The sequence below is a fragment of the Trichoderma atroviride genome, chromosome 2, assembly GCF_020647795.1.
Source record: "Trichoderma atroviride chromosome 2, complete sequence".
In the NCBI taxonomy this organism is placed as follows: domain Eukaryota; kingdom Fungi; phylum Ascomycota; class Sordariomycetes; order Hypocreales; family Hypocreaceae; genus Trichoderma; species Trichoderma atroviride.
This window is the reverse complement of record NC_089401.1, coordinates 3,707,813-3,720,837: the sequence shown is the minus strand read 5'-3', so window position 1 is coordinate 3,720,837 and position 13,025 is coordinate 3,707,813. Positions and strand designations below refer to the sequence as shown.

Here is a 13,025-nt window from a genome sequence, read left to right as displayed (position 1 = left end):
ACGAATGGCACAGTGCGTTACCGCTGCTGTGGCTTTTACCAAGAAGAGTCCCCAAACGGCAACTGCGTGCTGCCTGTTTTTACTATGCACTTATTCATCTGCAAACCGAGGTATTTAATCTCCTGGCAGATGGATGCCCTATCAATGCAGATACCGTCTTGGCCGAAGCTAGAATCCACTGTTGGGCAGTCATCTCCAGGTACTAAGCAGCTAGCTTGGCCATACCCGCAGGCTGCTGAGGTACTTTGGACTAGATGCACAGCTGCAAGGTTGAAGAAAAAGCAGGAATTTATCAAGTGTATACGAAACATCTCAGGAAAGGGGAGCGAGGTACAATGTGATGAAAGCGAAATATCAAGAATTGCAGTGACAGTATCAGACTTGGCGGCAGCAGCAGCAGCAACATAAGCAACGCATTCCAAGCTACAGCTGCAGCGCCTCCACCGCAGCTGCTCCAGGCCACTGCCGAACCAACCAGTGGCCGCTTGAGTGACCTCCATCAACTGGATCACCTGCTCGCTGTCCCCTCCCATCCCCTGCGCCCAGATCCAGTAACCTTGCTGGGTCAGAACAAGACTCAGGGACCGACTATTTTTTTTTCGATTTATTTTTACTTTGCTGTGTTCGACTTTTCTATTCGGTGCCTCTAAATCAACGACACTTCATTCTCTCTTTTCTGCCCTCTGGGTCGTCATTTACTTCCTCTTCTTTCCCTCGTCCTCGACAATAAGGAAGCTCTCCAGGGCTACTTTGAGAACCCCATTGCAACCCCCCGCACGCCCGTCACCAAGAGCCAATTCAGCTGTGCCTGGCACACGCACCACAAGCCCACACAACTGAGTCGTCGCCTGTTTTGAGGACCTACAACCCGATAGCCTCTTTTTTTTCTGTGCGACGAGCCGTCCAAAGGACACAGCGATCGATCCGAATTCCCTGCTTTTTGCATCTCAAGAGACCATGAACCCTCACCAGAAGAACAAGGTCGACATCAACGTGAGATGCCCCCTGTCCACACGTTTTTCTTGTTACCCCTCCTCTCGCCGACGGTCTGCATTGGGGTAAAAGTGCAGTGACCGAAAAGGACGGAAACAAGTGCTGGAGCTGCTTCATCCAGTTGCCGCCTTTTCTTCTGCCAGAGGATTTGGACGACAAGAAACCACCTGCGGAAAACTCCAATGGCCGTGATTTGCATTTGCTAACTTGCTGCCTGTGCTCCTGCTCCAGTCGCTCTCCCCGGATGAGCAACGGCTCTTCCGCCTCTACGGCAAGCTTCCCTCACGATCCGACCACTTCGCCAAGCACCTGAAAGACCGCAAATACTTCGACTCGGGCGACTATGCCATGTCCAAGGCCGGCAAGGGCGACGACGCCGGTGCCGTTGGCTCGCAGCACCCCGTCCCCGAAAACATCCCACACTTGACATCTCCTACCAACGGCGGCACCAGCGCTCCGGGCCACGCCCACCGCGGATCTGTTCCCGGCATCCAAGCCGGCAGTCCTATCAAAGAGGGCAGCTTCCTGAACAGAGAGACATCAGCCGAGGGCCAGGTGACGCTGAGCGGCGACGACAAGAAACAGGACGAGGAAGAGGCCAAGCCTGTTGCCGCTGGACTTGCCGGAACACCGATTGCTGCTGGCGAGGCCATGCCGCTCCGACAATAGACCCTTTACAAGCATGACTAGGAATCTCAATTTATATCCCGCTTACGTGTGAAAATTACATGCTGTGGTATCGGACCACGAGGATACTACGAATGGTACCATCTCATCACTTTTTTTTTCCCAGCCATTTCTGATTCAAGGAGTGCGATATGAGGCATGACATGAGACGCGGAGGAATAGCTGCCATATCGAACAAAATAAGCATGAATGGTGATATTGTCTACCATCATCACCCCGGTCTCTCGCATCCCACTCTATCTAGTTACAAAAGATGATGGTTACGAGAATGAGGAAAAGGGCAAGGAGAGATGTGAAGATTGACACGACAGGTTGATTTTGAAGATGGATGAAAATCTTGTTGTTTTATGACGAGCCTATAGTTTATGTGCCTTGCTCCTCCCCCCTTTTCTGTTTGCTTTTTCTTTATTGTTGTTATTATATGACACGCTGGCGTTTTAAATCGGGGAATGGGGAGGAGGATGCAAGGGAAATTGTTCAAACTTGACAGAATTTTCTTTTTTTCCCCTTTGCTTTCTTTTTGCTTCAGGCGCTATGAACTTTTTTTGTTTGCGCAGAAAAAAAAAAAGGCAAAACCAAAAAAAAGAACAACTATTTTAAACTAAAAAAAACGACGACATGGACTTTGCCTCTTTCTTTTTCCTCTGTATTTTTACATGCTTCGAGTTGAAAATCTGTCTTGCTTGTTCATGTATCTGCATTGCTTTGCGTATGTACCTTGTCTGATGATGAGAAATGGGGATTTCAATTTATTGCCACCGTTGCCGTTGCCGTTACCGCTGCCTTTTATACGATGCTGTGTTTCGATGAATTGACCTTTTTTGCTGTTTTTGGTCATTTTATTTCCGTGTATGTATGTATGCTGTGTATGCTTACTGGGGTGTCGGTCTGGCAGGGCAAAATGGAAGAAAGAGTCTGCATGCTCTGCTACGGTTGGGCAGATATATTTTCTGGGTATGTTTAGCATGCCAGAATAACAAAATCAGACGTAATTTCAAATTTTATTCATTTTTTTTTATTCAATTCTTTCTTTTCTCTCTTTAGACATGATTTCCTTTATGCTGGTGGTCATTAACAGTCATTATAAAATTTCCTCCAAAAATCTCTCTTCACTTTTATATTACAATGCCAATGCCTTGGTGGCCATCTCCATGGCACCCTCAAACGTCTTGTTCCCACCAATAAAGCCGGCCGCATGAACAAAGACACAGCCGTCAACGCCAGAAACGCCATCCAGCTCCGCGTCGCGGAACCCCCTCCACGCCTCGGGCAATGGCTTCCTGCTGGTAAACGAGTCCTGCGTCTCAGGCACGCACTGGATCCTCCACTTTGCGCCGGGCTGCGTGCCCTCGGCGTACAGCACGTACAGCACGGACGGGTTGCCCTCGCCCTCGAGCGTGTACAGGTGCTCCTTCCAGGGCACGCTCTGGCCCTCGATGACGAGGATGCGGCCCTCTGCGTCGTGCTTGGTGCGCTGGTCAAAGGCCTGCTGGACAATGGTGCGGGCGGGCAGCCAGGCGCCCGTCATGAAGTCGAGGGTGCGCTCAAACTCCTCGCCGATGCGGCGGCTGGCCGTCAGGAAGAGCTGGTCCTCGGCCTGCTGGGCCTCGTCGGCGTCGGCGGGCTTGGGATCGTTCCACGCGGGGTTGAGGCGGCCGACCATGGCGCCGAGGGTGAAGCCGCCGGAGCTGAAGCGCTGCTCGATGCCGGCGGCCTGGAGGGCGTCGCGGTCGTAGCGCGAGATGCCGTTGTCGTGGGCATCCACGGCCTCGATGAAGTTTTCGTAAATCTTGTTGTACAGCAGCTCGACGTCTGAGCTGCTATCAACAGCAGCATCGGCATCGGCATTGGCCTTGGACGACGCCTGCTGGATGCTCTGGGCAATCAGGTCGCGGCCAAAGTGCATGTAGACCAGCCCCGCGCTGGACAGCTTCGTGTTCTTGCCCGGGAAAGTGGTCGTGAAGCCGCGCTGGTGGTGGTCGTAGCGGTTGCGCTGGGCGTCGTACTCGCCGCCGACGTCGACGACGGTGTGGCACGTCTCGAGAATCTTGGGGTCGCGCGTGCGCACCAGGCTGCTGTCGCGGTACGTGGGCAGCATGCGCAGCATGTGCACGGCGAGGGCCTCGTCGGCGTGGAAGTGGCCGCTGTGCGTGCCGACGAGGACGCTGCCGCTGGTGCTGTCGGTCTTGAGGCGCTTGGGGGCTGATTCGGCCATTTTGGTCAGAATGCGACGGAACATAAACTAGAAGACCGTCTTTTTATATGAAAAGTATCAAAGGACAGGTTGAATTGAGGAGAGAGAGGCGTTGGCGATGGTTGGGCAGAATTTAAAAAATTCAGAGGAGACAGAGCTGTAAGGCGGCCAATGAGAGGCAGCGCATTGCCATCAGGGTGCCTTCACCCCGCTACAAGAACCCCTCCTATACGGCAAGGCTGCGTTTCACACCTGTAATTTTAGTTCACCAACACGTGCTGCAACGTTCAATATCATAACCCATTAATTGCCAATTTATACATCATGTAAATACATTAGAATCAACAAAATCATTTCTCCAGCCCCTCCCTTCCAATCTTACTCATATCAACCTCCTCGCTCGCCTTCACCGCCGGGCCCCTCAGCCCCGCCTCGGCTCCCGCATCTGAGCCCGCGTTGCCGCTGATGCGCCCGGATCCCACGCCCGTGGTGCGCATGTCTGCAGAGTTGAAGTCGGATGCCTTGGGGGGCTGTTCGGGCAGGGGCAGGTTGGCCTGGACTTCGGCAATCTTTTGCTCCTTGGACTGGTTCTGAGATGAAGACATTGTTTGTGTGTGTGTGATGGTGAATTGACAAGTAGGTCGTAGTAGTATGCTGTTTCTGAGACTGCAATGTGAGCAATGAGCAGTGCCAAGTGATATGATGGCGCTGCAACTTACGGTATTGTAGTGTGTTCTTCCCGTGTATATGCAATTCAATTGATTTAGTCGTAATAGTCTTCTGATTCTTTGCATCCTTTCATTCATCATCAATTCGTCTTATATACTTTTTTTCATCGCGAATATCCTTACCATCCTCGCCTCAATGACGTCGCCATGCTCTCAACCATCAGCATTACTCGCGACCCTCCCGCTACCCGCTGAAAATGCTCCGGACATATTTCTCCACAAAATCAGCCGATTGCCCACTCTAGATCAGCGAATATTGCCATCTCAATCTCAAACCTACAATCTGTGATGTTATACACGTCTATAAAGAGTAAAATAGGTGGGTAAGAATCCATTCAATGGCTGGAATCCTGGCGCCAATTGCATCACACTGCCCGCCGGGACCCTCAGATGAGCGTCAAAAATTCTTAAATTTGTCGTGATGGAATAGCAACTACTTGTTTAGAAAAAAAAAAAAAGCAAAGCAAACAATGATAGATATCAGCGTCAACTCCCTGTCCGAAACGCCAGCCGCTCCATGTCTTTCGTCATCAGTCCAATTGGAACCGGCCATTCCAAGCCAGGGCATCCAGTCTTTGAGTAGGTCCTGACACAAAATAAAATAAAATAGCGAAATCAACAAAAATGCTCACCTCCACCTCTTTTACACTCCTGCCATTCGCCTATCCGTATCGGCAGAGGTGGGCTTCTCTCCGCTGTCGGGATTCAGGTAGTCCGCATCCTCTGCTGCCTCGTAGTCTGCAACCAAGTCAGATACTACTTGCCTCGCTTCGTCAAACTCGTCCAAGTTTTCGGAAAAGGGCGCCGTCTTCTTGTAACCCTCGATAAAGGCATTGCGCTTCCGCATGCCGTCATATTGTTTTAATATCCTTTTGAAGAGCTGTTCCAACGTGTGCCAGTCAATAAGCGAAATCTCTCATCAAACAAGGGGAAATGAAATGAGATGGATATCTGGATGTACGAACCGTAGCAATGCTTGTGTGATTCGCCAACATTAGCCCGCTCACGCGATGGCTCATTGGCATATACGGACTCCTTTTCGTCAGCGCCACCTGAATACTGGCAGGGCCCCAGGGAATAAACGTGGCCAGCTTTCGTTCTCGGATACGCAGCAGACTCTTATGCACATCCGTCGGATCCACCTCGCCCTGAATCACGTTCAGAATGGAAATGTAACAACTCTTCTTGCCCGGTACCGTCGACACCATGCGGTTCTTTGGCTGCAGCAGTCTCCTCATCACGTCCAGCACCGTCGTCTTACGGACTGTCTTGGCCTGCTCAACCTGGTCACCGGTGAATGGCGTGTAGGCCGTCATGAGGAAGTGGCATCGCGGTGTAGGTATCAGCGAGGCCAGAATGCTAACAAGATCATTGTGCATGTATCCCGGATAGCGTAGAGTTGTGGTACTCGCAGACATGACAGTTGCGACCTGTGATTAAACAATCAAGTTGGTTAGCCTTGTACGGCAAGCCCATTCAAAACAAACATATATTTCCCCCAGCTTACCAGTTGATTTGTTTGTTGAAATGAAGGCTCCTGCACATGCAGCCTATCTGCGGCAATGTGCGACAAAGCACCATTATCCAAAACGACAACAGAGTCTGCGTTCTGCACCAATCTCCTCATTGAAAGAACGCTATTATAAGGATGAACAACCACATCCGGCGCGTTTGTTGTGTTGGGAAAGACGGAATAAGTCTGTATGATTTTCTTCGGGAACCGGTCGTTGAGCCGCTCTAGGAGGAACGATCCCAGACCCGATCCTGTACCACCAGCGATAGAATGCAACATCATGAATCCCTAAACTCATTTCGTTAGCACATACACACCCTGCTAAAAAAGCGAAATATGCTCGCTTACCTCGAGCGAGTCACTACCGTCCGCCTCTCGGTCAATCATCTCCATAATATCTTCATAAACCGCCTCACCGCTCTGATATCCATCACCCCAGTTATTTGCCGCTCCCATTCCATTCTTGCCCACGTAGAAATTCTCCGGGTTGTAAATGTTTCGGTACGGACCCGTCTGAATGCTGTTCAACACCTAATTGCCGAGGAACAAGACCGTAATGTTAGCCACTCTCTGATATTTTCCCTATTTTTTTTGTCGTCTCCTTCCTGCCGCCAGTATTTGACCTCGCAGCAGGAAACACATATTAAACAAGAGAGAGAAAAAAAAGGACGACATACTCGGGGCTCTAGATCAATCAGGATCGCTCGGGGGATATATCGCGTATCGTCGCTCTGGTAGTAAAACACATCCTTGCGGTCGCCGCCCTCCGTCGCAAAGTCCTCCAAGTTGCCGTCCTGGCTAATTCCGTGTTCCTGACATAGCTGCTGCCAGAACTGACTGCCAACTAAGGATCCAAATTGTTAGCAAAAAGTAAGAATGCCGCGCGTAAACAAAGCAAAACAAAACAAGAAAAAAGAAGGGAATATCGGAAGCGCAAGGCCGGCACTCACTGCTGTTGCCGCACTGCCCAGCTTGAACGGTAATAATCTCGCTAAAATATTGTTAAAGACGGGGTTCACATCAGCCTCTACCGGTCAAGATATCCTCTTCTCGGCAATGGAGCTCATACCGTGGCATAGCTGCTGGCGTTTGATCTGCAAGCTCTCTCAAGCAAGAGCTGTTGTTGGTGTTTTAGAGGTTTAGTTGCGGAACTATAGCGAGCGCAGACGCGCCACGCGCAACTTTAGCTACCCAAGTACCGCTATCGATAGCGAGCTCCCCGCCCCCACGAGACTGCCAGACCGACTTGCAGCTGCTAAATTGTCCCATGGAACCATGCAGTTTCAATGTTCTGCCTATTTGCAATTTGAAAAGTCATACAAGACTTTCAAACAAGACAGACTTCACAGCAAATAGCACATAGACAAAGGCACATGAAGAATTCAACTTCAAGGATACTTCTTTACTGTACAAACGCTGGACTTTTGTTTCTTGAATCTAGGATAATCCATTCCTCAACCCAGCTAGCAGTGCGCCCCTAAAGGTACAAAAACACCAGTTATTACACTTTCATAATCTTGTGGGAATACAATAAATCGTCAAAATCAAAAGGGCATGGCTAATCCTTGGGATATATAGAGTTTCATTCTTTCACCAAACCTCAGCCAGGAAAAAACAGGCGAGGCAAACCCCTGCCTGAGTTTCAAGCCTTCTAACGCCCGCAATGCTAATGATGAAAAAAAAAAAAAAAAAAGGACAGCCACCAAACTTCCCATCTCCCATTTCCTAGTGAACAACAACCAGCCGTAGAAAAATGCACTTGTTATTCCCATATTATTTCTTGTTCAACGCCTTGTGTGTCTCCAACGCCTCGGCCAATGACTTGGCCAAATCCTTCGTTTTCACCTGGATCATCCAGGTCTCGAGGCCGTCACCCTTGTCATTCGACGTAGTCATTTTCACATACTTTTCATCTGCCTTGTATGATAGATCAGGCAGTACAGACCGGTTCATGGCAACATTGCCCCTAGGTTCCGCGCGCAGAAGCAGGCGCACCGCATTAGTTTCTTTGTGCTTCAACAGGCGTAGAGCCCCCACTCCCTGAGTAGCCCATGGGCTTTTCGACTTCTTCTCTTCGGCATCTGATGCTTCACCAGCGGGAACAAACTTGAGTACTTTTGCGCGGACTTCGTGCAAAACTTCCTCGTCCTTGTCTGCGCCTTCTGTCAAGCTAATCTGCTCATGCTTCTCGCCCTCTTCGTCATTATTATCAGCAGCACTGCTGTTCGTCTTCACTTGGGTCGATGGTTCCGGAGTCCCGCCGGCAGGTGTGGTTGCCAGGCTAGAGCCTCCCCCAAGGTTGAATGGAGAGTCTAGACCCGTCGCTTTAGCGGCGCGATTTTCCGGTGCGGAAAAGGAGACTTACTTGTCCCGGTGGTCGAGGAGCCACCAGCTGGCGGTGCGAGGTTGAATCCGGAGGAAGGCTGGCTTGCTCCAAAGGCAAACATGGATGATGACTGACCAGAAGGAGCCGTCGCAGTAAAAGATGGCACGCTCGTGTTCGAGGCCGCGCCATTGAACAGAGGCACTGATGGCTGCGAGGGCTGACTTCCGGCGCCGTTACCAAACTGGAACATTCCGGAGCCTCCAGAACCTCCCGCCGGGGTGGATGAGCCAAAGGCGAACATGCCTCCAGGAGCCGCGGTCGGGGCCTGGGTCGGGTTTCCGCTGGCGTTGCCACCTGAGAAAGGATTGCTGAATCCACTTGAAGGTCCTGCTCCTCCCGATCCAAAGTTGAAGTTGAAACCACCACCGCTGCCATCTCCAGATCCGGATCCAGATCCAGTGTTGGATGGGGCGGCACCAAAGAGAGGGGCCGCAGCGGGAGCAGGAGCAGAGTTCATCGAGCTACCAAACAAGTTGGAGCTTGAGCTTGAGCTTGCGCCGCCTGCTGTGCCGAAGTTGAAAACGGGAGGTGGCGCTGAAGTATCAGTGCCAAGACCGGTAAACTGCTTCTTTGCTGGTGATGCATCGTCCTGCTTCATGGGGCTTCCGCCAAACAAGCTGTTGGTCGAGAATGAAGCGGGAGGTGACTTTGGAGCCGCTCCAAACAGAGATTTGGCAGCTTGCTGGGAGGTCTCAGTGGGCTTGGGGCCTGTACCGGCCGCTGATCCAAAGGAAAACAGAGGTGCAGCGGCGGGCTGGCTGGCAGCCGGAGGAGAAGGATCCTTCTTAGCGGGCACGGCGCTCGGGGCACCGAACAAGCTGGTTGGCGCAGCCGCGGGAGCAGCGGTGCCAAACAAGCTGGTGGACGAGGACAAGGCAGGCTTCGGTTTGGCGGGCTCAGAACTGAAGGCAGGGGTGCTGGCTCCAAACAGAGATGTGGACGTGGATGTAGGTGCAGGGGCTGCGGCACCAAACAAGTTAGTCGAGGTAACTGGAGTGGTTGTTGCGGGTGGTGCTGCTGGTGCAGTGCCAAATAGATTGGTAGTAGGGGCAGGAGAAGGGGCGGATAGGGGTGCAGAAGATGGTGCTGCGGCCGGCGTCGCTGGCTTGATGCCAAAGAGAGCTGCAGACGCGCCAGTCAACGGGTTTGCGTTTGCGGCATCCGAGTTGCCAAAGAGTCCATTGCCCTGGGGCTTCTCGGACTCCTTCTTGGGAGCAAACAGAGCAGCTGTAGACGCCGAAGGCATTGAAGTCTTGACATCGCCAAACAGCTTCGAGGCTGCATCAGAATTTCCGATGGCGCCAAACAAGTTGGTGGTGGTGGCGGTAGTTGCAGGCTTGACAGGCTCGCTCACTTTGACGGGCTCGGCCGCGGCGGGCTTGAGACCAAAGAGCGACGCGCCGGTGCTTGGGATGGCAGACACCTTGGGTTCAGAGAAGACCTTCTTGGTAGGTTGAGAGTCATTTTCCTTATCAGACTCTCCGCCAGCCAGGTCGGCTTCCGAAATAGGCGTGTTTGCTTTGGAGCTCTGATCTTGCTTGGAAACTCCAAAAATGTTGGATGGTGCAGTGCTCTTGGGCGCGAAAATGGAGGTGGAGGTGGAGGTTGAGGTTGCTTTACCAAAAAGTGAACCATTCTGGGTGGCGGCTGAGGTAGGGGCAAATTTGAGGGGTTGGGTCGTGGGATTCCAGGTCTGGTTGATGGATGATGCTGGTTTCTTGATGGCGACTTCGTCGGCAGACTCATCATCGGCTCGCACTGGTTGCCCATCTTGATCCTTGGTGATACGGTCAAAGAGGCTGCGGCCTGGAGTGCTATCCCGTGTACCAGCAGCGCTGGATACACCAGTGCCAAAGCCGGTTGATGGTTTGGTTCCAAATAGATTAGATCCAGCCTGAGAGGAAACGTCGCCTGCACCGCTAGCTGCGCCGCTAGGCTCATCACTCTGCCCGCCCTCTTGGCTGTCTTCGATATCTTCATCTTCATCAGACTCAGATTCACTCTCAGCATCGGCTTCAACGCCGCTATTCTTTGCGGAGCTAGCATCGGACAGATAGCCAAAGATGTTGCCATTGCCGTTGACTGGGGGCTTCAAAGAGTTGTTGAATACCGAGCGAGACAGTTTACCATTGGCGGCATTCTTGTCAACCGATTTGAAAGGAGTGGGAGATGGGGCAGGAGAGGCCGCAGCCAGAGAACCTGCGGGAGATGCAAGGGGAGATGTGGGAGTCGCAGCCGGCTTGCTGGCAATCTTCACAAAGAGCGACTTGGCGGTAGATGGAGTAGCCTTTTGCAGCTTGGCGGGCGACGCTTCATTGGCGACAGTCTTTCTCTTGTTCTTGTTAGGAGCAGGAGTGACGGCAGTAGGCTCGTCTATTTCATCGCTGACGGTAGCCCTTCGCTTGCTCGCTGTTGCCACATTTTCAGTCGCATCAGCCGTCTCCTTTGAAAGGTCATCATCAGCCTTGCGCTTCTTGACGGACATTGGCTTGCTCGGCGTGCCGTTGGTCTGCTCCTCTTCCTCCTCTTCCTCGGGATCGGGCAGACCATGTTCTCGGCGCCATCTCTTGAGAACTTCCTTGGACGGCTTAACGCTCTGGAACTCGTACAGTCCATATCGAAGCAGAATGATGCTTCGGCTCTTTTCAAACTCCTTGGCAAAGTTCATGATGTTGAGCTTCCAAGTCTTGTTGGAAAAGATCTCGTTGGCGGCATATTTCAGTCGACGGAGATCGAGAATGCAGAAGAACTGGCGACGCTGCTCGTCGTCGAGGTCTGGAGGGCAGAGATGAGCCAAAAACTGATCGGCATAGATGGATCCCTTGGCGTTCCAGTCCTTTGGCACCCTGTTTGCCAAGACTTCGCCGGTCAGCTCTGGGGGTGGCGACGAGATTCGCATGTTGAACAGCTCCTTGTCTGAGGAGTGGGCGGCCAGGCCGCGAGGCGTCAGGCGAGCAGTGGACTCGCGATACACGCGACTCGGTTCGGGAGTCGCGCCGGGGGCGAAGACCTTCTTCATCGTGCTCTGAGGGATGCTGGGCGAGAAGGAGCTCGTCGGAAGGTCCTCGGCGACGGAGGCTTTGAAGAGGTTGCTGCGAGACGAGACGCCGTTTCGGTTCAGGGCGCCCGATGAGACTTCATCGCGCTTTATCAGCAGCTTGCGCGACGGAGCTGTGTGCGGCGTTCCCAGGCGCTTGTGGGCATATGGCGTCGCGACGTAGGTGCGCTTCGCAAAGGGCAGAGGAGGACGTGACATGGGAGTGCTGCTTCCAGCATCCGCGGCGTCGTACTCGCCGGGAAGGGCAAAAGTAACCATGGCGGCGACGAGGCAGGAGGTGGCAGTAGGGGATGTGAGAATAGAACAAGGACAAGAGAAGAGGCGCGACGATGATATAGTGCTGGGTCGCGTCAAGGGTCGGTGGATGAAAACGGCCACAGGGGTGCAGAAAAGAGAGAGAGCGTGGTCCGCAAAAGACGGCGGGCGAAAAAAAAAAAAGCCGTCAAGAGGGCAAGCACTCGCAGACGAGCACAAGCTACTGCGGGGATTCACAGCAAACGAGGACAAAGCAAAAAAAAGACTGTGAAAAACCTCGTCGCGATTGCAACACCGAATCAGATGCAAACGCTCGCAGCAGAGTCGTCCAGGTCGCTGCCACAGAGTTGACACGACAACCGGCGGACGGTGGTTTGGCGGGAGGGAAGTCGAAGAGGATGGCCCGCAGCTTGTTGCGGCACCTGCGCAGAGAAGAAGAAAAAACGAGACGGGCGGCGCGGCAAGGGGCGATTCAAGCCAGGTAAATATTGGTCTACTGGCAGCACAAGGGGCACGCTCGCGACCCGCTTTTCGGCGCCCCTCCAGTACAGGTTAAGCATAGCATGCGGCCTGAGGCGAAAACTGAGAACAAGGAAAGGGCCTAGCAAGAAAGAAAAAAAAAAAAAAAATCGGCTCCCGTCCCCGACTGTCACTTAGGTAAGCCGCCGGCTGCTACTGGAAGTGGCCGACGCAGGTGATCCGGTGACGCCTGGGGCTGAGGTCACTGCTACCACGGCAGGACACCCTCTGCGCTGCAGCCGGCTGGGCACGCCCTGGCCAACAACGTCACTTGCCCGCGCAGTTTTTTGCCCTGACGCAACCTCGCTCGTCGCCGATGCAGCCAATCACGCTGTGGAGCTGCACGCACGGCGCGTAAGTACTCATTTGGTACCGCCTACCGAGGGCTACTTGGTTTTCGCCTTTGCTGCCTGGATTGCACGAGAGCCTCATGAACATCACGAAAGATTCATTTACAGTGGTGTAAATGGAATGAAGAAAAAAAAAGGACATTTTGACACGCGACGGAATAGAATAGTTCTCAAAATAGTTAGCAATACTATTGGTAAAAATTCATGACCTATCCCTAATCAAATCCTACAATTAATAGATGAAATCAAACGAGGGTGGTGCCAGATTTTCTTATCTGCGTTGTCTGGTGCCGGGCCTTGAAGAGTAGAGAGCTCGGGCCACAGGGCATTATGACAACCAGC

At 52.6% G+C, this 13,025-nt stretch overlaps 5 protein-coding genes across 5 annotated transcripts; 1 reads left to right on the top strand and 4 right to left on the bottom strand.

Annotated features, from left to right (window-relative positions):
* Nucleotides 1–957: 957 nt before the first annotated feature.
* On the top strand, nucleotides 958–1,662 carry TrAtP1_004007 (uncharacterized protein; the record flags this gene model as incomplete). Its single annotated transcript, XM_014083663.2, has 2 exons — nucleotides 958–993; nucleotides 1,225–1,662. The coding sequence occupies 2 exons, from the start codon at nucleotides 958–960 to the stop codon at nucleotides 1,660–1,662; spliced, it is 474 nt and encodes a 157-aa protein (XP_013939138.1).
* A 958-nt stretch (nucleotides 1,663–2,620) lies between these two features.
* Nucleotides 2,621–3,994, bottom strand: TrAtP1_004006 (uncharacterized protein). Its single transcript, XM_014083662.2, has one exon. The coding sequence runs from the start codon at nucleotides 3,917–3,919 to the stop codon at nucleotides 2,801–2,803; it is 1,119 nt and encodes a 372-aa protein (XP_013939137.2). The 5' UTR covers nucleotides 3,920–3,994; the 3' UTR covers nucleotides 2,621–2,800.
* A 180-nt stretch (nucleotides 3,995–4,174) lies between these two features.
* On the bottom strand, nucleotides 4,175–4,652 carry TrAtP1_004005 (uncharacterized protein). The gene is made up of 2 exons (XM_014083471.2): nucleotides 4,594–4,652; nucleotides 4,175–4,534 (listed from the first exon to the last, which is right to left on the bottom strand). Exon 2 carries the CDS (start codon nucleotides 4,477–4,479, stop codon nucleotides 4,225–4,227), a length of 255 nt encoding a protein of 84 aa, XP_013938946.1. The 5' UTR covers nucleotides 4,480–4,534; nucleotides 4,594–4,652; the 3' UTR covers nucleotides 4,175–4,224.
* A 593-nt stretch (nucleotides 4,653–5,245) lies between these two features.
* TrAtP1_004004 (uncharacterized protein) lies at nucleotides 5,246–7,192 on the bottom strand (the record flags this gene model as incomplete). Its single annotated transcript, XM_014083661.2, has 7 exons — nucleotides 5,246–5,482; nucleotides 5,568–6,032; nucleotides 6,110–6,403; nucleotides 6,464–6,646; nucleotides 6,793–6,959; nucleotides 7,066–7,106; nucleotides 7,185–7,192. 7 exons carry the CDS (start codon nucleotides 7,190–7,192, stop codon nucleotides 5,246–5,248), a joined length of 1,395 nt encoding a protein of 464 aa, XP_013939136.1.
* Nucleotides 7,193–7,363: 171 nt separating this feature from the next.
* Nucleotides 7,364–12,261, bottom strand: TrAtP1_004003 (uncharacterized protein). Its single transcript, XM_066112123.1, has 2 exons — nucleotides 10,122–12,261; nucleotides 7,364–9,461 (listed from the first exon to the last, which is right to left on the bottom strand). Exons 1-2 carry the CDS (start codon nucleotides 11,815–11,817, stop codon nucleotides 8,428–8,430), a joined length of 2,730 nt encoding a protein of 909 aa, XP_065968206.1. The 5' UTR covers nucleotides 11,818–12,261; the 3' UTR covers nucleotides 7,364–8,427.
* Between the last annotated feature and the right edge of the window lie 764 nt (nucleotides 12,262–13,025).